The sequence below is a fragment of the Coturnix japonica genome, chromosome Z (assembly GCF_054131305.1).
Source record: "Coturnix japonica strain WE chromosome Z, WE-NBRP24, whole genome shotgun sequence".
Taxonomy (NCBI): domain Eukaryota; kingdom Metazoa; phylum Chordata; class Aves; order Galliformes; family Phasianidae; genus Coturnix; species Coturnix japonica.
Genome location: NC_140702.1, coordinates 26,733,212 through 26,757,859, shown reverse-complemented (window position 1 = coordinate 26,757,859; position 24,648 = coordinate 26,733,212). Strand labels below are relative to the sequence as shown.

The 24,648-nt window shown below is 36.3% G+C and overlaps 1 protein-coding gene across 7 annotated transcripts in view; it reads right to left on the bottom strand.

The window, feature by feature from the left end:
* Positions 1 to 24,648, bottom strand: part of APC (APC regulator of Wnt signaling pathway) — an 87,410-nt gene that overhangs the window by 39,609 nt on the left and 23,153 nt on the right. For all 7 annotated transcript variants that reach the window (XM_015849416.3, XM_085528358.1, XM_085528356.1 and 4 more), the window contains exon 2: positions 16,534 to 16,686. In XM_015849416.3, coding sequence (XP_015704902.2) covers positions 16,534 to 16,668 — 135 coding nt within the window. In that variant the 5' untranslated portion in view covers positions 16,669 to 16,686. The remainder of the gene's footprint in view (positions 1 to 16,533; positions 16,687 to 24,648) is intronic.

Below are 24,648 nucleotides of genomic sequence, written 5' to 3'. Positions count from 1 at the left end.
AGACAGAAACAACCTTGTATTTTATTAAAACCACATAGGATAGAATTATACAGCTGAAAGAACGTATTTCTAATACACAAAAAGCTTCCAAGTAAATGATTACTGCACTAAAGGGGTTCTGTAAGCCCCTGGGTCCCTAATGCTCAGTGGCCTAAATTCAGGTAGAAAATTAAATGCAAGCTAGTGAATGACTGTTCCATACCACAATGATGGATACACTGATAGCAAAAATAAATTGAAAAGACTGCTGATAAAGCAAAAAGCTCTTACTGAAATTACTTCTTGTTACTGTCTATCCTGACTTAGAAAATATTTTCAGAAGCAGCAAAAGTTAGAAAATAAAAAATATGAATTAATTAAAGATACTGCTTACTTTTTACACACAAGAGTCTACATCAAGAGTTGTATTCCTTCTGCTCATACCTGAAAACTAATGTATTTCAAGTACATTTAAATATCTTCATAACCCCATTTTGCTCTTTTTTGAATGAAGCATACCTTATCACCAATACTAACCATTCCTGCAACTTGTACAGAAACTACCTTTTAAGGGCTTTTTAATCTCTTCAAAAGCAACAAAAAGAGCATTTACAAGAAGTCAAGAGACTCTTTATTTTAAACAGGCATAATGCTGTGCTTTTCCATACTCAAACTGTTGTTCTTCATTAAGAAAAAAAAAAAAAATAAAGGAAATAAAAGGATTTCGAGTCATATACTCTAAGTTGTTCTGCGAATATAATCTCCAAATACTAGCACAGAAAGCAAATGTTACAAGGACAATCTTGTGAACAACCACTGCCTAATTATGCACCAGTACTGTAGGAATACTGAAGTACATATATGCATGAACTATGCCTTCTCTGACTTTTTAGAAGTAATTCTCGAGGTGAACTGAGGACAAATTTACTAACGTAGACATCCGCCCAGCTTTCAAAGTCAAGGTGCATGTCTGTATCAGTTCTTTTTCATTTTTCAGGACAGTTTGAAGCCAGCCTCCCAGCTTCCCCCACTCACTGCACTTTGCCTGACAACACAGAATGGTCTCAGCATGAACTAATTTTCTTTCAGACCAAAAGATGCCAGCAGTTTGCTCGAGACTGTTAGTGGACATCCACTCCATGGGACCAAGGTGCAACTAGTCCAAAAATAAAATCTCCTGACATGTACATTATGCACACTGAGTCCTCAATGTAATCTACCTACAGTGCACTACCTGTTAATATCGACATAACCTTCAAGATTACATCTAGTGTGATAAAATTATTGCCCTTGAAAATGACCTCCACTCTGCTTGTCTTTTAAGAGTGTCTTCATCAGCCATGAGGTCCAGTCATCTCTACACATTAAACTGCTGCAAATTAAACTACTAATTAAACTACTAATAAAGAAAGGAAATGTAGAGAAGAAATGCTTACAATGCCAGATTTCAAATTCCAATGAGTAAAAATTTAGCAGTCTGTTTAATTTTGGAGAACTGTATTAATATTTGTATTTGGAAATATTTTAAAAGATATCTGTACAAAACTGTTCTGGCTAGATACACCTCTCTTCAGCACAAAGAGAAGCATATACAACAATTCAGTCCAATCAGATAGCTCTGGTCCCTGTACACAACACTTGTTTCCATATCTTCCCCACCCCTTTCAGACAAAATAAGCTTCATTACTCACATTCACTTTTCATAACATTTTATGTATTCAGAGAATGCCCAAATGATTTGTCACGGAGTTATCTAGATCAATCTATGCCCATGACGGGGGGGGGGCAATAGGCCGTTGGGCCCCCCAGCCCCTGACAGATGGAAAGGGAAAAAGGGAAAGGGGTAGGGAGATGGGATCTGGGCTCAAGGAAACAAATAGAGCAGTGGCAATGATCTAAGGAGGAGAACTTATTTTACTAATTACAATCTAATTGAAATTGGCTAATAAATCAATAAGAGAGAGAGAGAAAGGCTTCTAAAGACTAAGAAGCCTGCTTTGAAATTGAAGGTGCCATGGCTTGTAAGCACATCCACACCTGCTGCCAGGCAGTGAGAGAGAGAGCCAGTCACTTCCGTGATGTGTTTCCCTCTCCGACCGTGAGGTCCTCTGGGACATGTAGTTCTTCTCTGTGCTCCACATGACGTTATGATGTAGAATACCAATAGCGAAAATTACAAAACCGTGACATGATTGAAAATCATGACAAAACTTAAATACAAGAATTGTTCCAAAGGTAATGCCTCCTATTTTATTATATTGGTCCACAATGTCAGAAGCAGATGGTGGTGGTATGGGAGCAGAGGCTGAACCTTCCAGCCAAAATTCCATTCCATGGTACTGCTGTGTGTCAGATGGCAGCTGAGGGGCACTCTGACAAAATGGCGCCTGACATGAGGAAGAAATGGCACCCACTGACATTGGTGAATGTTTATAGAGACCAAACACTGAGAGCACAGTGAGGAGGTGGCTTTTGTGTTTCAAGCAGTGGAGGCAGAGATAGGAAAGATAAGTCGCATCCTAGATAGCAATCACAGCTGTCACGTCATTAAGTGAAGTACTTCTGTTCATTGTTGGTGCAAATGCACAGCCAAGGTTGGTGACTACGCTGAAAAACAGTGTGTTGTAGCAAATGAGGCAGTATTACTGCACTCTTTGTATCTGTTGTAGTTTCCATGGAAATAAAAAGAAGGCATTACTTTCAGCATGACCTCTGTGTATGAAAACACTGGGAGCAGGAGGACAGAGACATTCACAGATCAATATCAGCTGGAAGACTAATCAAAGATGTGTTGGAATTTATTAGATCTTCCAAAAATAAGCATGAGTCTAGGTTACGTTTACTATGGCTGCCACTATATTCTAACACTTGAGGACTGAAACAAGCTTAACTACAAAAACATGGGCAGTATTTACAGTTTCAGACAGTAAATGAACATCTGTCCCAGCACCATTCAGAACAGAGATAGAGTACAGTGAATTACTACATATTACTATTTTAAATCACATCATCAGTGTCGTTAAATGAGAGTATTTTTGACAGTAATTATATATTTAATATTCTATACTGAAAACTTACCATACAGTTGGACTTCAAACTGAAAGTGACTTTTAGTGTTCAATCCAGTATTGCACACTCTTTCAATTATTGTTATCAAAGGGCAGAAAAAGAGATAACATACTGAAAGCCAAGTCATCACCCAAACTCAATGAAACCGCTAGAAGTCATAACAGTATGGGAGAAATCAGAATACTATTGTCCACTAATTTATAGATACTCAAGGTCTAACGTGATCCTGAATGATGACTCTATTGTCTGAGTGAGCCTTACGAAAAGATCTTTTAATCCTGAACAACCTGGAAATTTACACTGTTTCTTAATCAAGCCTGGTGGGAGCTCTTCTAATTGGCTGAAGTGCGAGGCAATTGCTCTGGTTGCTTGACCCTATAACCAAGTTTAAATGGTCACAGTGATGACAGCACTGCTGACGTGAGGTGAAACAAGCTCATTTTTTAACCTTTTAGAAAGAATAAAGCATTCGTTATGTGAAATGATGTTGTTCATTTTCATTTCAAATAATGTCACTTTCTAAAAGAAAATTATTTACATGATGCCACCATACCCAAGAGCTGTCAGTTGCTGTAACTACACATTGAAGTTTATCAAGATTTTAGTGCAAGTCTGCTGTCAGACCAACTAAAGTTATCTTATTCTGTGCTCAGACAGAACACTATCTGAGGTAAGTCAGTAACTATAAAATATCACCAGCTCAATTTCACTGAAATTCTAGAAAAAACTTTTTTTCAGTTTTCCAACCAACTTGGATTCTGGAAGAATTGCAAATGCTATGCTTAATCAAAAATATAACAACAAACTAAGAACAACAGATCTAACTCAGTACAGTACCATTGCAACTTCTTTACTGCCCAAATAAACCTGTATTTTAAAGGTTTTTATTTTCTAAGATACTAAGTCACTCTCATAACATTTTCAGTTATTTCAGTGCATTTTTGGTATGTATGAACATAATAGACTTATTTGCAAATGCCTAAATGCACTACATGCGCAGTCACTAAAAGAAAAAAATTACACTGAACTGTTATTTGATTCTATTCATGAAAATCTACTAAGTTTAAGGGAGTTTCTCTGACATTAAGAGTTTATCAAATGATCAATAAATGCTAATCAATATTTTCAAATGTACTGTTATTTTTAGAGGATGTTTCCATATATTTCACTATTCCTTGCATATCAAATGCACAGTCGGAACAGTATTTTTCTTCCCTGTGGCATAATTCTGATGTGGCCGTTCCCTTTAGGTGCTTCAAGGCTGTTGTCACTGCTGATTCTTCACTCCTATGAAAACCATGGATGCATGGGATACAAAAAAAAAAACTCTGCACAAGAAAAACCCAACCTTAGGATAAGGCAGTTAATTTAAGAAGGAACAGAAAAGCTCAGACTAGGAAAAACTTCAACAAAAAAAGGAATATTTGTGTTTCCTATGCTAAGCATGAACAACATCATCCCTTGAAATCCTTGATAAATTCAATCACTTACAGGTTTGAAAGGGAAATAGTGAAAAAAAAATGGAAAACAATATGATGAAAAGAAAATAAGGTATAAATTAATGCAGCATGAGGTACAGAACCTCAAAATTTAGCACCTACACCACAGATATTTATTCAGGCAAAAAATGTTGCAGCTGAGTAGAGGGCTTTATACTTCTTCAACAAAGCACTTGCAGTTACAATAATATCTCCAAAATATGAAATAGAAACCTTTAGAAATTCAGCCTCAAAGGAGGCATTATCAAGATCAATGTAGGATTATAGGAGGCAAAAATACAGGAACTAGTACTTCATTGACCTGCACCTAAGAACTAATCAGAACACTCTTTCTAAGTGAGACTATTCACGGCTCGCTACATTTTCATACTAGACAAACGTACTGTCACCATGTGCACAGTAAGATCATTCCTACAGTTACATAAAGCAAGTATGCTTTAGTATTTTTATTTAATACAAATAATAAATGATATATATACTATAAATCAACATGTATTAGATTTACATTTTTAATAATGAAGACTTGAGGCAGGAAGCGGAAACCTGGGTTACTATTCAAAGAACCAAACAAGTGTCACAACTTTCTGTTCATTTTTATGATGCCTGTTGTGCAGAGTTGGGTAAATACGAAGCTTAAAAAGATATGTTTCTTACTAGCAGTAAAAGTATATACATACCACGAAGTATGTGCAAATACTCACACAGTCAATCATCTGGAAGAGGACATGTCTGTTAAACAGCCAGATTCCATGCTACTATTCTATTTCCCAATTTCTCTCTTATTAAATATGTATAAGGTGAAATTTACATACATGTACAACTGCACTTCTACAGAGTCTGGCAACTTGCAGTGAGTTTTAAAATTCCATATTATTTTAGAATACAAAACATAATGCAGTTACACTGAATGCAAAATACTCATTATTGTTGAATTAAAATACTTTTGCCAAATATAATAGAGTTTTGAGCTCTGTTTAGGATGCTACAGTGCCAAGTGAGAGCTATATCTCCGAATTTGCATTCTATTACATCCCAGTATCCTCAACTCGCTGCCTACTGTGCCTGACTGCGATGTTTCCAATGATGCATGATACCCACTCAGAGGGACCACAGTTTATCAAGGAGATGCAGTCTGTCAGCTAGAAAATTCAGCTGACAGAGGACATAAATGGGCTTTGTTTTGAATACAGTAGGTTAAAAATCTATTTTTTATTAAAACATTTTTGATAAAAATGTATGTTTCCCCACAGAATGCATTTCTGTCAAAAAGCATCTTTCAAGAGAAATTCCTGACCCTGAATATCTCTAACATACATGAAAATCTGTGTTTAAAGAATTCATTTGCAGAGGTGAGTTGAGTTCAAGAACACTTAATTTGATAGAACAGTGTATTTTCACCCTCAGTGTCAGCATGAAGCAGTTATTTGGCAGTCTTTTCTTATTCTTTTTTTTTTTTTTTCTGAGTATGTAAAATGGAATCACAGCGTGTACGGGCCAGCTGACAAAATATGAGGGGCATCATCTACCTTAAAAACGGTATTTCCTTTGTTTCTAAGAGCACAAACTTGAGTAAGCCTTACATCTTCTGTGCAATATTTTGCACAGAATTGTATTCTTATAATTAGATTATGAAAAGTAGAAGCAAACTCTTATTTTATAAGTTACTATGCTTTTATAGTTTGTTTCACTATCAAAATCCATGTTACAAGCAAAGAGCAGATGGGAGGGTCAGATTCTTTGCATCATTCCCACCTCTGAAAAATAATACAAACGAGAATTTAACAGAAATTCCTTCAGTCTATGCTTTTGGTTCATTAATTGCCTCCTAACAAGTCCTTTTCAAAATCAAGACATTTACAACACATGATGCTCTTGTTTGCTACTTGAGCTATTCTGCAAAACTTTCCCTTTCTCCTATATTTTCCTTTATTGTCTACAGTAATTTGTTTCTGCTGAGTGAATTATCACAGAAATCCAGACAAAGCCCTGTGTGTGCTAAATGGAACATGTATCAAACCAAACTTTAAGAAATGGAAGTTAGGAGAAGAATTGTTCTGTTAAGTCAACAGAGGACACGGTACCACACAAACAACTCCTAAGAGCCAAAATTACAACGTACAAAAAGCTTTAACTTTGGCTACATCAGCCAAAATGCTGAAAAAAATCACTGGCAAAATGAAGTTGATTTATTAAGAGTTGGCTGGAAGATACATGGAAACAATGCCAAGGCGAAGACAGATTCAGTGTAGGCACCACTTTCTGAGGAACACTATTTGCATGGCAATGAATAAATGAAGAGCATGCTAGAAGATTCTCATTATCTGGTGACACACAGGCTAATTAAGGAGGGAAAATTTATGTTTAACTGCTGTTAGTAGCAAGTGAAAAACAAGGCTTTTCTTTTTCCTTTTTTTTTTTTTTTTTGTCTCATCTGTATTCGAGGTAAAAAACGATCCTTCTCCAAAAAGCTCTGAGACATATATACAGGCAGAATCAGGATGACAGAAAAAAAAATAAAATCCTTGAATCAAAAAATATTACAAGAAACTGCAGTATTTCTAGAATCTCACAGAAGTATAATTATCCACCCCAGAATATGATGACTTGTAACTCCTTTGTAAACTGTAACAAAGCTATTGGAAGGGAAGAAAAAAGGAAGCCTCCACACCTACCACTTTTTATTATGACAAATTTATCCCAGAGTCACCTCATACAGAACTTAGAAAGTTAAATTATCATACATTTTTGTCCCAACTAACACAGTGTTAAAGTGCAAATTTTCACACATACAAACACAAGCAGCAAACATTAAACTTCTCCATGACATGATGTGCTAGGGACTGTGCTATTATCAAGGCGTTCAGAGCTTTGCAGTGATCTGCTTAGACCTTCCAATTAACACTTTAACATTAACTACTGAGCTCCCAAATAAGACTGAATTTTTTTTAAACAAATACCTGAAGCTACACTATAAATCAAGATAATAAGCAAACCTTATTATCAAAAATATTATCCACTTAAATTTAAAAAAAAAAAAAAAAAGTGACTTGAAAAGGCACATCAGTCATTCTTGAGTCTCAGTACAACTCTCCCACTTCCTATGGTATTTTTGAAGGGCAGATGTGAATCGGAGCACACGCTAGACACTGCTACCTGCTCAGAGAAAAGACTCTCCCATCACTGGCCTGGCAGACCTCTTTGTCACCTACTCTCCATAAAAGTCCCTTAGTCTCTCTTCTTGAATCATGACTCCCAAGCTGTTGTCACGTCCTTAATTTTTCTCCCTCCAACCCTCCATTCCATCCCGAGCCACTGAAGGCCCCCTTCCCTCATAATGTTCAGGAGTTCTAGAAGGAAGCCAAATTTCCTCTTCCTCCTGAGGCTGTGCTCCAACCAGTCTTAAGAGAGCACAGCACTGATAGAGAAAAAACAAACAAACAAACCAGAAGCAAAAATTCAAACACCATCCCTTCATGCCACGTCAGACCAAATGTCAATCTATGCCATCATCCTATCTCTGTAGAAACTCAGAAATATGTTAAAATATATATATATAAAATATATATATAAGTATATATATATATTTATAAATTGTTTGTTTAACTTGTATATCCCTCTTCACAGCTTCTAGCTGTTAATATCCTGAAAATTCATCTCTGGTGGTACTAACTCCCAGACAATTCTTTCAGCATCCAAATAAGCTGAATTTTATCTCTCACATATTTCTTCACTCCATTCCACTTCTGAAGCTCTTCCTTTCAGTTTTAACCACACTAAAACTTTAACACCTCACCCATCCCCACCCCCTACCCCCTTTTGTTTTTCCCCAATTAAGTTAAAAATTAAGATGAACAGAACAGGTCCCAGCAGACATAACACTAGGTCACTACTGGCTACCTTTAAAAAAAAAGACCATTTATTCTACTCATCATTTTCCATCTTTAACCCAGATGCCAGTCAAAGACCTTTCCAAATCAGTTTAGTTTCTTCTCTGATGAATGGACATCAGTACTAAACGCATTTTAGAAATCCAAGTAAACTCATTAATGCCATCAACTCCATGAAACCTTCATAGAATTCAAGTCTGTAAGCCACATTTTAACATAGCAATGTTAACCCTTTGCCCAGAAGTAGTCTACTCTTTAGTTTTCTAACAACATGGTCATTACAAACATCAGTCATGCATCAGCACTGGTACAGCAGCACTTTTTCTGAGGATGTTTTCTTAAAAAGTGCGATCAAATCTACCATGCTTCCTGACAGCTATTTGATACAAATAATATAAATCTTCATCATTGACAAGCACAAGTGCTTGTTGTAACAAGAAGAACTAAATAAGTAAGGGGTCATGAGGGAAGGTTATATACTCAAAAATTTGGTAAGCAACATCACAGCAAAAATAAGAAAAAGATAACTATCTTCATTTTGAATTCTACAGTTTGAAAGTGCATCATTATACTTATCTTCAATGGCTAACAAAGAAAGGAAGACAGAAGCACACGAACATGCTGGGGAAGAATCCCAGGGGCTATAAACTCTCAAGCAATGAAGTTGGCACAGTGCAGATAATATAGGAAAGCAAATTTGACTGGGAAGATATACTTGATGAATTGCTGCAAGAAGAGAACCTACCGTAAAGGAACTTTATGAATAAACAAGTAATGACTGGCTGACAAACTGATAAAGACTGATGTCAGATGGGAAACCATTTGGATGACTATGGTTTTAAGCATCCAGATCTAATCAGTGCTCTGAGAAATTATTTATCCTATTACTTAGGTTGTAACGACCCTTTACTGAAGCCAAGGGGTTCATACCTCAATCTTCCCAAATACTGAAGAACAGGTGGTGGAACAGGAACAACCTTACAGTTGACAGTTCAGAATTATTATACTCAAATTGCTTCAGAATATTTCGGTGAGTATCCATTTTTTTCTGCTCTTTCATTACTTCTGCTTTATAACCTCATGCTGAAATTACTAACAGTTTTGACAAAGGATCCCTGAGATGTTCTTCATGTAACAGCAAACTATCACTTAGCTCCATATATACAATTACTGCACAGACATTATGTTGTTTTTAGTTTATTCAGCAACTATAACCTCATCACACTATGTGTACATAACTCCAAAAGCAGTAACTCCAAAAGTAATATGCCTCCAGTTTATTTTCATAGAAACTACAACATATACACTCCTGCTGCCCTGCCACCAACATCCATCCACCTAGGGATGGCCAGCAGTAATGATACAAGGAGACAGAACTTGCAGAGCAGCCCACATATGACCTCACCTCTTAGTGAATGTATCAGATTACCTCATATCACTTGGAAACTAGATTTCCATTGATAGCTCTGGAAACAATGCTAATATCCAAATTAGTAACAGTATACACAGAAAAATACCTAACATAGTAAAATGTATGATTCAAATACAAACATTTCACAATTATACCAATTTGCTTACTACCTGCAGTCTATTCACTAATAAGAATTCCTGTTGAAATCTATCTTTCCCCATGTTTTTCCTTTCCGTGTGCTGACTACTTTGCTTCTGTACCTCTTCAACATTCTTCAACATATAATTTTTTGTTTATCTCTGCATGACTTGCAGAAATATTCTAATATTTTTTCTAATGAAATATTCTAAATCTTTTCTCCATAAATACAAGAAAAAATAGAAAAGGCCAGATGAAGCTACAAACACTCTCCATTTTGGAAAATGATGGGAAAACCTTGTTTATTTGGTACAATATGTATTCCCAGCAAAATATACAACCTCAGGCACCTCAGAGGAAAAACTGCTAATAGACAACAGAAGATGGGATTAGAAATATGGGTATCTTGTATGCATGTATCTGTCATATACCTGAAGAAGCTTACATACAAACAGATGCACAGTGTATTCATACATACTCTCACAAATCCAGCATGACAGAAAGAATATGACAGACAGGCACCATGCCACCCATTTCTACATACACGCAAACAAATACACGTACACACTACACACACACGTAAAAATACCACATGGCAAGATTTGCTGGCTGTGTTTTTCAGGGGTTCTGTCAGGCTTCAAATAAAACAGACTTCAATTTATTATTTGCAAGCACATAATTTATTATAATACACTGAAATAGATTCCTTTGGCAGATATAAGAAACTCTCTTGGTATCTTCTGTGCTTTACAACAAGGATCTTTAGCGCTGAGGATGAGAGACAACTGTGTAGAATAAAGCAGATTTTCTAGGTTAAGTAGCAAAAAATGATGGCTAAGCAAGAGACTATCTGACCATTAGATGAGGAACAAATTAAAAGAGAATGTGATCACCTGCTTACTTAATCGAACATATGTATGATAAAAGCAGTCATGCATCCCTGAAGACTCTCCAAGCAACCATTTTAAAGCAAACCTTAAAATGCGTGCAAGAAGACTAAAAAGGCGACAGCAATATCTGCAATCTTATGTCTCTTTAAGTATAAACTTTAAAAAATACACATACGTGGTTCAGTAACTGGTAAACTTGATTATAAAAGATCAGCATTTGTTGTTGTTATTTAAACTCTTAAGACATATAGATCCCAAAATCCTGCTCACGTGGGCTGCTAAGTTTGCTACTGAAACACTGAACATCAATCATCCTTTTAAATAAACAAACTTACTCTAATAAGCTCCAAGTTGGAAGCAGTACATTTTTAAGATTCCTTCTTCATCATGAAACAATCAAGCTACTGTAACTTCTCGTAAGCTGCCATCTTGAAAGTTAGTCTCCTGTTTCTGCTAAGGATCTATATGTTTATTCCTTTAACTAGTTATAAAAAGATACAATAGCAAGTTTAACTTACAGAGAAAATAAAATGAAAATTAATTATATTTTATTATTAAATCACACTCTGTTAAGAAATAAGCTTTCCCATATTCTTGAAAATCCTGCATGACATAAAGATGAAAGACACATCACACTATCCAGTCCATTATAACATTTACTATTAATTCAGCTAATTTATGTTATAGTACTTTATCAAACAGACAAAGTATTCACGAGACCTCACAATAAACCTGGGGTATTATATTTTATTGGCTTAAAGTTTCTTTCACAGCCACATCTAATTACCTCAGCGATGTACAAACATTCGAAATCAAAATGCTCAAAATATCTTCTTCTGTTCGGTCAAAGTCTACTCCAATAAAACAAAGCATCACAGTATTTAGTACTGTGCCATCTAATTTGCAGAAAAATAACCACACAAATACTATCCATATCAAAAATAAAACATTCTTTGGTCCCACAATGGACACTGCAGCTTTTTAGCACTTATCTTTTAAATGTGAATTCTGTAAACAAACAAAAACAAAAATAAAAATCCACATAAAATTATTAAGTAAAATTTTTATTCATTAAAAATATATATATAAATTTTTTAAAAAAATCATCTGTAGACAAATGCCAAACCCTGAACAAGCTGCTCATGATTTTCTGAGAATGAATGTTTAGCCACTGCTTTGTTTCTTCACAGTGTATATTCAATTGATTAGAACACTTCTCCAAAAAATAAAAAATAAAATCACAATATCCGTGGCAGCTTGAATTATATTCTACCTGTTCTGTGCAGACACACGTGGATACAATAATAAGGATATTCAATAAGCTAGAAAACAGTATGCAGAATATAATTTTAATTGTATTATGTAAAGATGAAGGGGAGAAGATAATGCCCACACAGCTGTGGAAATGCTGAAGCTGGCCTTCTTAAACAAGGCAACATGCAATATTCATAAAATCCAAGCAGAGGGAGAGAATGTGGTAATCAAGAGTGATGTAAGCTTTACTTTTGCTTGTTTTAAATACCTAAAATTAAACTGAACGTAGCTACTTACACACAGATTTTACATAAGGAACAATACTGACATGAATTAGGTATTACACGAAAAACTATATACTGACTTGCAAAATACTTGTTCTTCATATAGATCAGACAGGACAGTCCTCACTGTCTGTCTTTAAAAATGGAGGTCTTTTTCTGACAGAAGGCTTTTACACGTATGGGCAAGGCGCAATGCAGCACCTTTTTTAAAATAAACTCACTAGTCCACTTGCTCCTAAATTTGTCTGTAGCCTCTGTTATATGTGGTTACGCTGACTAACTGCATTCACACACTTTACCTGTTCTGCATTTACAGGCCAACAGCTACTTAACAGGCCACCCAACAGAGTATTTGTTTATTTAGAGAGAATGTTTTATCATACAGAACTGCTGTAGTCCTTATCTGAGAGGAAGCCAACAGTAACAACCGAATTTCCCAAGCTAGTCATAATACTCTGAGGGATTTCTTTTGTTTGAATAGTTAATCTCTAAGACAACACAAATTAAAAAATAAAGCATACACTGTTTTATTAGTAACTTTGGCATCCTCGATAACATCTTCATTTTTCCTTACCCCTCACATCTTCCTCTGGTCAACAAAAAGACAATTTTCCTTTTTAATTATGAAAATTGGCTTTAAAAATGAAGCATTCGAACATTGTTCCTATGTAGGTCAGTAGTAGTTTATAATAAATGCATCTGCAAGTTGAGCTCATGTTAAGCTTTTAATTCCAGTATGATTATCTGCATTTCTGAAAAAGGAGAGATTGTAAAAATGAGGCACTCTTGCACAGTATTTTAACACTACTACTTACAGAATCTACTTCTTTAAAATTACTCAATATTGTCTTTAAAATACCCTTCTCAATTATTGCCTTCCACAACTGATTAAAGAATATAAGGCAGACTAGCTGATATAAGCAAAGCTATTAAGCATCCAAATAGTCACTATGTGATAATCCTACCAAATCAAGATGAAATGGTGTAAGAATAACAACATTGCTGTACATAACATCCCTGAAGCACACCCAGACTACCTTATTACCACTTTCCTTCTTCCTCTATTATCTGGAACTGCACTCGGCAGGAGAGGCTGCTAGGGCTCTGTAGTACCTATGTGTTATCCCAAAGGATTTGTGTTTCGAAGTATGTAGCGTTATAACTAATTATATGGTAGCCAAGGGATTTTTAATCTACGCTTCTCTGTTACTTCTACTTACTTTTCTTTTAATTATTCCTAATCACAGCGCTGGAACCATACAAACCATGAAGAAATCAGTTTCTTTCAACAGAACAAAGCAAACAAGTTATTTTTTAGAAAACTAAAATTATCTCCTGACTGAACAGAATCCTGCAGTTACTCTCAAGCCTTTTCACCTACAGGCTCCTGTGCCCAAGATGATTTCCATAACACTCTTCAAATTGCACAAAAGTTAAGGCAAGGTCTGTACTCTTTTCAGATACAACTAAAATAAACAAGAAAAAGAAACTGCTTCAGGTCCAAGAGCAAGCACCCATGACGAACAGAACTGACCAGCGTTTTCTAACAGAGCATGGAAAAAAAGAATCAGATCAGTCTAAATAATCTCCATTGCCCTCTGAAATTTAAAGAAACAACCCAAGAATAATACTTGAGTTGAAGGGAGTATAAGGATATACTGCTTATACTCAGGGTGGCATTCAAGGAGAAAAAAAATGAGGTATCTACCTGGAATACACATATAAACAAATTTTTCTAGAGTGCAATATAACCACATTCAGTTTGCTGGTCTGCTGCATTTGTAGTAAAGGCATAAAGCTGTTCCACATCCCAAATTAATGCCCTGGAAACCACCTAATACAAATAGTCTCTTTCTCTGGGTCTCTGAGAATTTAATTATTGACACAAAAAGGAAAAAAAAAATGTTTTCCCCCTTTTAAAAGTTCTTTTTTCTTCCGTCCCTTATTTCAGACTGCAATGACAGGCAAAGAAAGAAACTGACTGATTTGCTATAATATTACCTTAACAGTCGCAATCTAACAGATATAGCTTTCAGATACACAATTAAACACACAAAAAACTTTCTTAGTTGTTAACGCCAAAAACAGTTTCAAGTCATTTATGTGCGAAGGACCATTATATCATTTCAGCTTAGGTTGCACAGACATTTGGATTTTACATGCCAATGCAAGGATTACATATAACTGAAAAAAGAAAAAGAAGTATTTCTTTTAAATAATATTATACCAAACTATGGTGATTCAAACCAAATACGTGAATACATTGGTCAATCTATATGTAAGATGAAGTTCATTTTCTTTTTCTATATTAATCAGATTACTTTTAATAAAATAAAGACCAGCTACAAAGTAACAAGAAGTTAATGATATAAGTATGGGAAATAATGGACATAGAAATATTGTTCAATATTCACAAAAAGCCTACACTATGTAGTAGTATGAGAACTGCTCTCTAAGTAATGCCTGCTGTTTTATTACTCTGTTGGTGAAACATCAGTGGAGGTTGAACCTTCCCCAAAACTGTTCAGTTACACACTGCTGCCACGTGACAGATGGCAGCAGAGAGGCAGTCTGACAGAATGGTGTCTGACAAGGTAGTGCACATGAAGCAAAGGTGTGTCACTGAATTCCTCCCCGTGGAAAAAATGGCACCCACTGACATTATTGATGCTTGCTGAATGTTTATGACGACCAAACAGTGGATGGTGTGTTCAGCAGCAGTGACAGCAACAGTGGGTCACATCTGCTGGAGCAGATTATGAGTGTGGCATGCAGGCTCTTGTTCGTTGAAAAAAAAAAATGGGATCCACACTGGGCATCCACATTGGGCAACCTGTTCCAGTGCTTCCCCACCCTCTGAGTGAAAAAATTCCCCTTAATATTTAACCTAAACCTCCCATGTCTCAGTTTAAAACCATTCCCCCTTGTTCTATTACTATTAACCCATGTGAACAGTCTTACACTCTCCTGTTTATACTCTCCCTCCAAGTACTGCAAGGCCACGAGATGGTCCCTCTTGAGCCTTCTCTTCTCCAGGCTAAATACGTTTCCTCACAGGAGAGGTTCTCCAGCCCTCTGATCACCTTAATGGCCGCCCTCTGGACCCATTCCAAGAGCTCTGTGTCTTTCTTGTACTGGTGGCCCCAGGCCTGGATGCAGTACTGCAGATGGGGCATCACAAGAGCTGAGCAGAGGGGGACAATCACCTCCCTCTCCCTGCTGGTCACTCCTTTTTTAATGCAGCCCAGAACACAGCTGGCCTTGTGGGCTGCAAGCGCACACTGCTGGCTCATGTCCTGATTCTCATCCACCAGGACCCTCAAGTCCTTCCCTGCAGGGCTGCTCTCAAGGAGATCTGCTCTCAGACTGTATAAATACCTGGGATTATATTCCAATGATATTAGCTTATGTATCAGTTCTGCTGACTGCTATCAAAAAGAAGTAGGATTTGTCAGCTCAGGAAGAGTAGCTAGAATGCTTGAGCAATTCTTCCTTGTTAAGTGCCATTATTACACAGATGCAGTTACTTACATATCTTCCAACAGATTAAAATCTGTATTAATTCTATTTGAGTCTAGTGTTACCCCTTGGATAGGTGGCTTTGATAGCCTACACATAGTCCTTAAATATTAGATGGGCAGATCAGGGTGGAATTATCAAGTCTAAATTTATGCCTTGGGAGAGGCTGGAGATTTATGGTCTTACTTTAAAACGAAATTTTCTTTTTTGAGTGTAAGCACTGTAATTGTAAGGAAACAATAAACATGAAACCTCCACTCTCTCCCATGAATTCATGCTGGGAAGTAGAGCAGTGCTAAAATGGTAGTGCTTATCATGACAATGTAGAATGACATGTAGAAAAAATGATACGTAGAAAAAAAGCTACGAAAAATGGAAGGTGTTTCTAAAAACAATTCTGAAATATTTTAATTTCCAAAGGACAAAAAATAAACAGTACACTACACCAGTTAAACCTGATTAATACAGTTTTCTGTTACACATCCTATAAAAGAATTTTTGTAGGACTGTAGAAGCATAAAGAACTTGTACAATGATCAGTTCATTAAAAGACAATCAACTACAAAATGCAACAACGAATGACGAATACAGAATTTGTAATACCTTCATGTTAGATGCCTCAGTTTCCAGTTTGGTTAGGTGATTTGAGTTGTCCTCTAGCTCTTGTCGAAGGTTGGAGTTCTCCATCTTTAATGCCTCAACTTGCTTTAACAACTGATCATAAGAAGCTGCGGCCATCCTGGGCTACCCTCAGACCTAAAAAATAAGAGAAAATACTAAATGTAAACTTTTTCAGAGAGCAACAACAACAAAAAACATACCTAACCATAAAGCTATCTCATTCCCATTTACCACCCAATTTTCTAAACATTTAAGTACATAAAGCCAAACTACTACTGCCAGTTCAAAGGCTTTTTCCAGTGGCCTTCAGTTTGATACATATGATTGAGTCTAGGAAAGAAGTTCATCAAGGATTGCATAACGTATTAGGGAAAGGCAAACTACATGAAGGAAAACCACAGCACCATACAATACCATCCCACTTCAATTCTAACAATGATAAGAGATAATACACCATATTTAGACATCTATGCGTAGTTAACATGCACTGTGAAACACAAGATGCTACAAGATGCTGACTGCCTACAGATTTTATGAAATGAAAACCACAGATGCCCCAAATTCCTCAGAATAGCACACATTAATGTCAATTTAAATAATAAAGAGTTCTAACAGAAGAAAAGAAAGCATATAGCAGTAATCAAATCTTTTATTTAAAAACAAAAAACAACAAAAACACAACTCCAAGGCAAAAAGATTAAAGCACATATTCATGCAATTCTAACACAAGATGCAGTTGTATTGCACTGCAAAAGAAACAGATGAAAGAGTATTCTTAAGACATGCTATTATAAATACAAAGAGCAAGTGTAGGAAAGGCACGGTATATAGGTCAAAAAACAGAAAAAAATCTCGCTTTTATAGTGACTGCAATAATAGATCTTACACACATTTTCAGTCACGCTTTTCAAATTAAAAAACGAAAAAAAAAACCACAACCAACTTTGTCTAACAACTAAAACATAGCTAACCACTTCTGAAGACCTTTACAGTTAGATTTTTTTTTATTTCTTATTCATTGGTCATTCCAACACAATAAAGGAAGTCCACCACTTCATATAAGCACAAGTTACCCTTCCAATATCACAGTAAGAATTTCTTAAGTACAGGAACTGTAACTCAAAAGAGAAAAGTACATAAACTTCACTGGAGATTTTTTCATAGTGTAACACCCTGGAAAGATGAAACTACTGAAAGCCTCTACGTAGCAATTTTCTTACACCTCTGGTGCATCCTGCAAATACAGCTAAGGAGCCATTTGAAAACTGCGCTAACAGGAGAGAATTCTCTGTGTATACTCACATCAAACCTCTGACCTTGCTGCTTGTGTAACTCCTTATGTAATCAAATTTGCTCTTCCGGATGAATCTTAATTGAATTATCAAATCAATGAAAAGGTAGGTAAAATTATGCTAGAAGATTTGATTTTGTTCCCCAGGATAACTTCTGAATATTACGCTTAATCTTTTTCAATTTAAACTCAATGAAGCAGAAGGAACAATGTATACCACTGAACTCAGGAAAAAAAAACCACACAACCAGTTGCAAATGATATGACTGGTTTATTTATTTTTCAATACAAAAGTCATGCCTTAAACAACTGTCATCATCACATAGAGGTCAAGGAAAAGGCTCACCATTTACAGAGCTGTGATTTCCATGATGCCATTAAACAACTGAAAAAAATAATTCCAAATACATTTATTTTTCACAACTTGGTCATGCTTTACTGGAGGTGGCTCATTCAGAGCAATGAAGGCAATCACAAACTTTAAGCTTTATTCCAAAAATTCCATACTTTCACTACAGATTCACTTAAATGGTAAGCAGAGTTAACAAAGAGCTCTGGACTGCTTCTGATCCACTTAGTGCATGAGAGTATTACTTTCCACTCCTAGTAATAAAAACAACATCTAAAGTTTAACTTCTTTCCAGAACATATGCCACGTGGATAATTCAGCACAAACACAACAAAAGGCAGACAACTTGAAAATATATTCTATTCTAAACAATTACTTTCAATTACAAACAAGTATTGCATTGTAATACAGAATTACTAAGGTTGAATTGCCTAGGTTGGAAAAAACCCTTAAGAGCCATACTAAGCATCCACTTAACTATCAACTCTGCCATATTGATACAATCTATTGGTTTTAAGTCAAGCTTACCATGTTTACTCATTTACATCTAATCGACAGAAGCTGCAGTGTCCCATCTCTTTGGCATAGACATTTATTCTAGCTAGTGTAACTATTTCTTACTAATTCATTATTAGTATGGAAGTACAAGTAATGATAAAGAAATACTTGGTTCTTCCAATTTCTCTACTCACAGAGGAATTTTAGGCACATTAACAAGACGTGTAAATGCAAAGAAGGATGTAAAGAAAGATGAAGCAAGGAAAAAACTCCTAAGACAGCAACTGAACAGCTCTGGCAATTTAAAGGAAAAATCAGCTTAAATATGGAGCAGGATAAAGAGGGTGAGATGAAGTAACGTACAATCTAAGGTTATATAATAACTATATAAATAACTAGATCTGACACTGCAAACTGAAACCTTGTCACTTGGAAGTACTCAGTGGTCACTCTGGGTCCTTCTCAGTCAGACAGGGTTTGCAGCCACGTAACCTGTCTTTCACAGCAAATACCACATCACCAGTGCTAAGTAAAGCACAGAATAATTTACACTTGGCCTAAAAGCCTGAACTTGCACAAAAGCACACACACACAAAAGTATTCAAGATGCTTGAGGCCAGAATCAGCTGGATGAAGAATAAATGACTCTTTACTCCAAGCATGAAGCCATTACACGGGGAAGTGGAAGGAATAATTCTGTACTCTAACGCTAATTTCCCACTTTATTTAGCCCAAAGGAGAACACATGACATGCTGAAATCAACACATCTTTGGGAAGATCACATTCATGCTTCAGAGTCAAGCACCCTTTTGTGCCAAAACTCTTTCTTCTTTGCCGATAGGTAAAGATATAAATGGAAGAATGGTGACAACACCTTTTTCTAGACAGCCACTTCAAGATTTAACTCCCTTGATACACAAAGCACCTCACATCTACTTTCTTAAGTTTCCTTACCCATATTCTCAGCATTAAGAGGTTTCTTCTCCATCTCCTAAAATAATTTCATTGTGTAATGAATTAGCAGTTCATATGAATACGTGCATCAAAGACTTTCAAGCCAGATGTAGCGCTTCCACAAACTATGACACAAATCAACTAGAAGCCTAAATACCTATGTACTGTTAGGGTTCAAGATATGCATTTTTCCACATGGGGAAAAAAAAAACAAAACAAAACAAAAAACAACAAAAAAAACCTACAAAAGTTTGGAATTGGAAATTTACATATTCTCATTTCTTACTCAAAGCTGAAGCAGACAAAATATACAGAATCCTATGAAAATCTACATTTTTTTTTAGCTGATCAGAAAAATTTTTTCTTTCTTCGAAATCAATAAGCACATACACTCGAAATCCCTGGAGGTCTACTTAAGAACCCTAAGCTCAGCAATTTGTGAAACGTTAACTTTCTACGAAAATATTTCAGACTCCTATTACTGTTTTTTCATCCATAAAAGCTGTAATTATTACCAGAGCATACATTTTTACAATGTAACCTCTGTAGAACAACTTGTCTTAGCCTTTTTAAGAGGTTAAAAAATAATCTGAAACATAAAACCCTACCATATGCTCTTATAACAATGTAGGCAGAGTACTATATATACATATAACAATATATGTATACATGGGTGGCTTTATTTTATTATTTTTATTTTTAATTTTTTGTTAGCAGGTAAGTTGTATTGCTAGGTCAGAGAACAGAATCAGTAAAAAAGCATAATTACTTTCTTTAATAAGGCCAGTCCAAACAACACTGAAGTTAGCTAGGGCTCCAGTACATTTTGCTGACTTTGGATTATGAACTTTGCTGAAAATAGTAAATCTGATGTTTGAATCTCTAATAGTGCAATACAATTAATGTTCTACTACCACCACTACTGGTAAGCAGATGTGCTCCTGCACTCTGCAGAACTTTCACATTGTAGTTTATCTTCTCAACATAAGAATTCATAATCAATGAATCTACAATTCACAGATGATCTACATTATAATTTAGTAATGCTGGAAAAGATTATCAACTCTGATCTCTTGCTGTATATACAAATATTACCTAACTGTCCTGAGACCAGAGTCTTGTTCCTATTATTCTCTCCCATTCTGCCATGTTTAGATGACTAATGGAGAACTGTTTTTCTACTGGCATATGACACTGAAATCAGAAAAAACAACAACAAAAATACAGAGTAGTGTTATTTAAGCATGTTTGAGATATTTCCCATTAGTTAAACTCATATGTATACCAAAACAGACTATTTGAAGTGCCAAGTCTAAGAGTTCTCAAGACTTGGAAGAGAGTGCTAATGATGGCATGCCTGTGATGGTGCCTACCCCCAGCTGTCCGCCCTTCCCATCTACACAAACTCCCCACTTGAGCAAAAGAGAAGGGGTCAGCTGCTCATGTAGCAGCTGCTAAACCACTGCAGATTACTGCATGACTACCAAGGTAATCTAAAATAGGTGTCAGTTAACTTAACATGCTGGGTCATTAACCACAATGGTTCAGCAGCTGTTATACGACTCTTCCGGAAAAAGAGCGGTAAGGTTGACAGACAGAAGCATAAATCCAGCACAGCTGTTCTACAATAAACCAGCCCTCCCACTCACTAATCTCAGCCCTAGGTTTACCATTTTTATAGTTACCTTTATTAATATACTTAAGAGAATAAAGTGAGGAGTTTGGGGCCATTCCTTCTCGGAACATACCAGACTGATACGTTGACTTGCAATAATTAAATTTTTCTGTTGTCTAAATCCCTGCATAGGTTTTCCAATACAGCTTATGCATAGATAATCCTCTGCCTGCCCTTGTTCAGCTCTGGAATAGTATCAGTACTCTAGGTGCTGTGTTTAAGGATTTATCGCTGTATCAATGGCCAGAGACTGTCTTATGCAGTTCTGTTTGGGGCAAGACTTCCAGACCTGCTACTTTAAACACACTTATCTTTCACAAGCATCAATATTCTTTCATGCTCACTGAATAAAACTCCATTACCCTCAGGTCACAAAAGCCCATTACCTTGATTCTTCCACACACACAAAAACTGTATTTCCATTTTGTCCAACATCACATTGGGAAATGTGTATTATTTTTACTTGTGAAAGACCTGTACTTTATAAAAAAGGCCCTAATGGCCAACATATTTGTGTTCTTGGACCTCTACCTGCACTGAAGAACAACTCTTAAAACTTCTAGTCAATAGCAGAAGTTATTACATTATTTTGTTCCTCACTTTGGCTATGTGCACAGACAAATGTAACAAGGAAACTGAAAACACTTCAAGGCTTAGGGCATGCTTAGCCAGAATAAGAAATCACTGAGAGCAGAACTATAACAGCCCATGTTTAGAACACCAGATCCTTCATCTCCTGTTCGTGTTATCTTACATTCTGTTTGCACGCACAGACCACCAGGAAAGATGCAACAAGGAACAGAAATTGTTTATCATGGAAAACTGTACTTCAGTTGTTCAAATCCTTGGTTCAGAAGCAAGGACTACAATATTAAGAAGTGACTTCCAAGTTATGTAACACAACCCTTTTTAATAGATTTTAAATAATTAAAATAATAAACTGACAACAACAAATAATAGTCCCTAGATTAGGTGCACTGAATTGCTGGGTATTTTTTTGCCATAGAAGAGCCAGATGAAAAGCCATTCTCAGACGTCCTAATACAATGTGAGAGTTAATCCCTTTTAAAGGAAGCCATGCTCAACTTTCCCTCACCTGCACTGAGAGGATTTTCTTCTCAGTTCTTCTATCCGCTTCTGCATGATGGTCATCTTTACAGACAGTGGAACAAAGCAAATAAGTATTAGTATACCTGACCTTCTTAAATACCTTTGACCATGGAATAAGGTAAAGGGTGTTTATTTGCGGGGTCTTTTGTTCTGTTCTGCTCTTCTCTGAATGAGTTTGTAACTTGACAAGAGTTTTCCATTCAGTGTTGCATTCTTAGGAGAATGCTCTTCAAGTTCACTGACATGGTTAAGTATGCTGCAAATTTTATAGTCCCTCACATTTTCAAAGATTACAGGAGCTTCAATAATCACAGCACTCAGCCTGCAGCACCTCCAAATGCAGGTAGTGCAGAATGCTGTATATTTTGTCCCAGCAGTGACATTCTCCACAGCTCATACCCTAGGCCTGTACTCATGAATCACCGCAAGCAGAAGCATCATCTGTTCCTCCAACCAAAATATAGCTTGGCTGATGATGGTGCCAAAATAAGCAGTGGTCCACATTCTTTGCATTCTTCAAAAGACCATGACAAGGAGAAGAATGAAGATGGTGGTTTAATCTCAAATCAGGACTTGCCTTCCTTAGTTGCAGGTGAAGTTTCATGGCCGTTGCATTTGGTGTATGTGTTCTTAGTAGGAACGACTCCACATTTAGTTTTTCACCAAAAATCACAAACAATCTAACGTTTATACTGGTGCAAATAGAATGGTTTAGGTTGGAAGGGACCTTCATCAAGTTTCAACCCCTGTGCTATAGGCAGGGACATCTCCCTCTAGACCAGTTTGCTCAAAGCCCCAAGAATGGCCTTGAATGGTTCCAAGGAACGGGCATCCACAACCTCACTAGGCAACCTGTTCCAATGCCTCACACCACCCTCACAATAAAGCATTTCTTTCCAATATCTACTCTAAATCTTTCAGTTTAAAACCATCTCCCCTTGGAAAAATCCGCATCTCATACATTTCAGGCTGTGAACAGACGAGTTCAGCTTTCATTACACTCTCAACACAAAAAAAAAGAACCCTACTTCTGCCTTTAGAATTCTGAGTTGGGAAGCTCCTTAGCTGGTTAGTCATGCTGCATTCAGAATACGACAAAATACGAAACATGATTTGCATTTAAATACTATGTTGAACACAAAGCAGTCCAGACATCGTTTGAATCATAACTTGAGCTGGACTTGGGATGATTCACAATCCTGTACACTCATTCTTCAGCATGACCATTTTTGCTATTCATAGCTAACAGTGTATGTTCTCATTGCAAATGACCCAACGTAGCTTAGTTTTTAAGAACTAAATTCAGAAAGTTTAAGCCTGAAGTCTGAAAAAGGCCTTTTTTTCCCTCTTATTTTAATTTAAAACACGAAGTATTAAGAAATAAATCTGTTTTATTAAAGTATTATTTTATATTAAGGAGATACAGAAGCTTTTCATCACATTGGGTAATCTACCAAGGTAATCTTCAGCATTCACTTGAGCACTTGCAGGGAACAGAAGACCACTTCTCTTGCAGGAAACATATTACAATGTGTTCACCGAGATCCTGCATGAATATTGGAAAAAACAAGCAGTGGAGCCTTCCAGAGGTCTTCGAGGACACTAATTTACTCCAAGAGCGTTATCACTACACCTTGTTTTAAATAAGATTTCGCTGTGCTGATGGAAAAAGTAATTACATTTCATCAGTGTGTTTTGCTAATTAAGCTAAAATAAAAATCCAACATAAGAATTCGTAGAGCAAAGGAACCCATAGATATGGGTATTTCCAACAAACGCTGCATACTGTGTGAACGTGTGTATCAGAAGATGTAACACAGTATCTGCACAATGGCTTGGGGAAATATCACTGGAGGAATGGAGGGATGATGCTGAGGATGATTCTGCAGTCATGAATCATTCAAAATATTATACTTGTGTTCACGCTGCCATTTTTAAGAGTGTGACTATTCACAGGAAATACTTCACCTCTTACACAAAACAATACATACACTTTTTTTAAGGTTTAAAGATGTAAGGAGAGAAGCATTAAACACTATAACAGGAATCACAATCATGGCTGTGCTTTTGTCATCTTCTTTTCAGAAAAAAATAGGTGCTGAAACCACCTATGGACCTATTCAACCTTCTAACTCTTATGCTGCCAAAATGAATGTTTAAAGAACATCTCTGATTTACATCTTGACCACCAAATTCTTCAACTGGTAAATTTATCAACT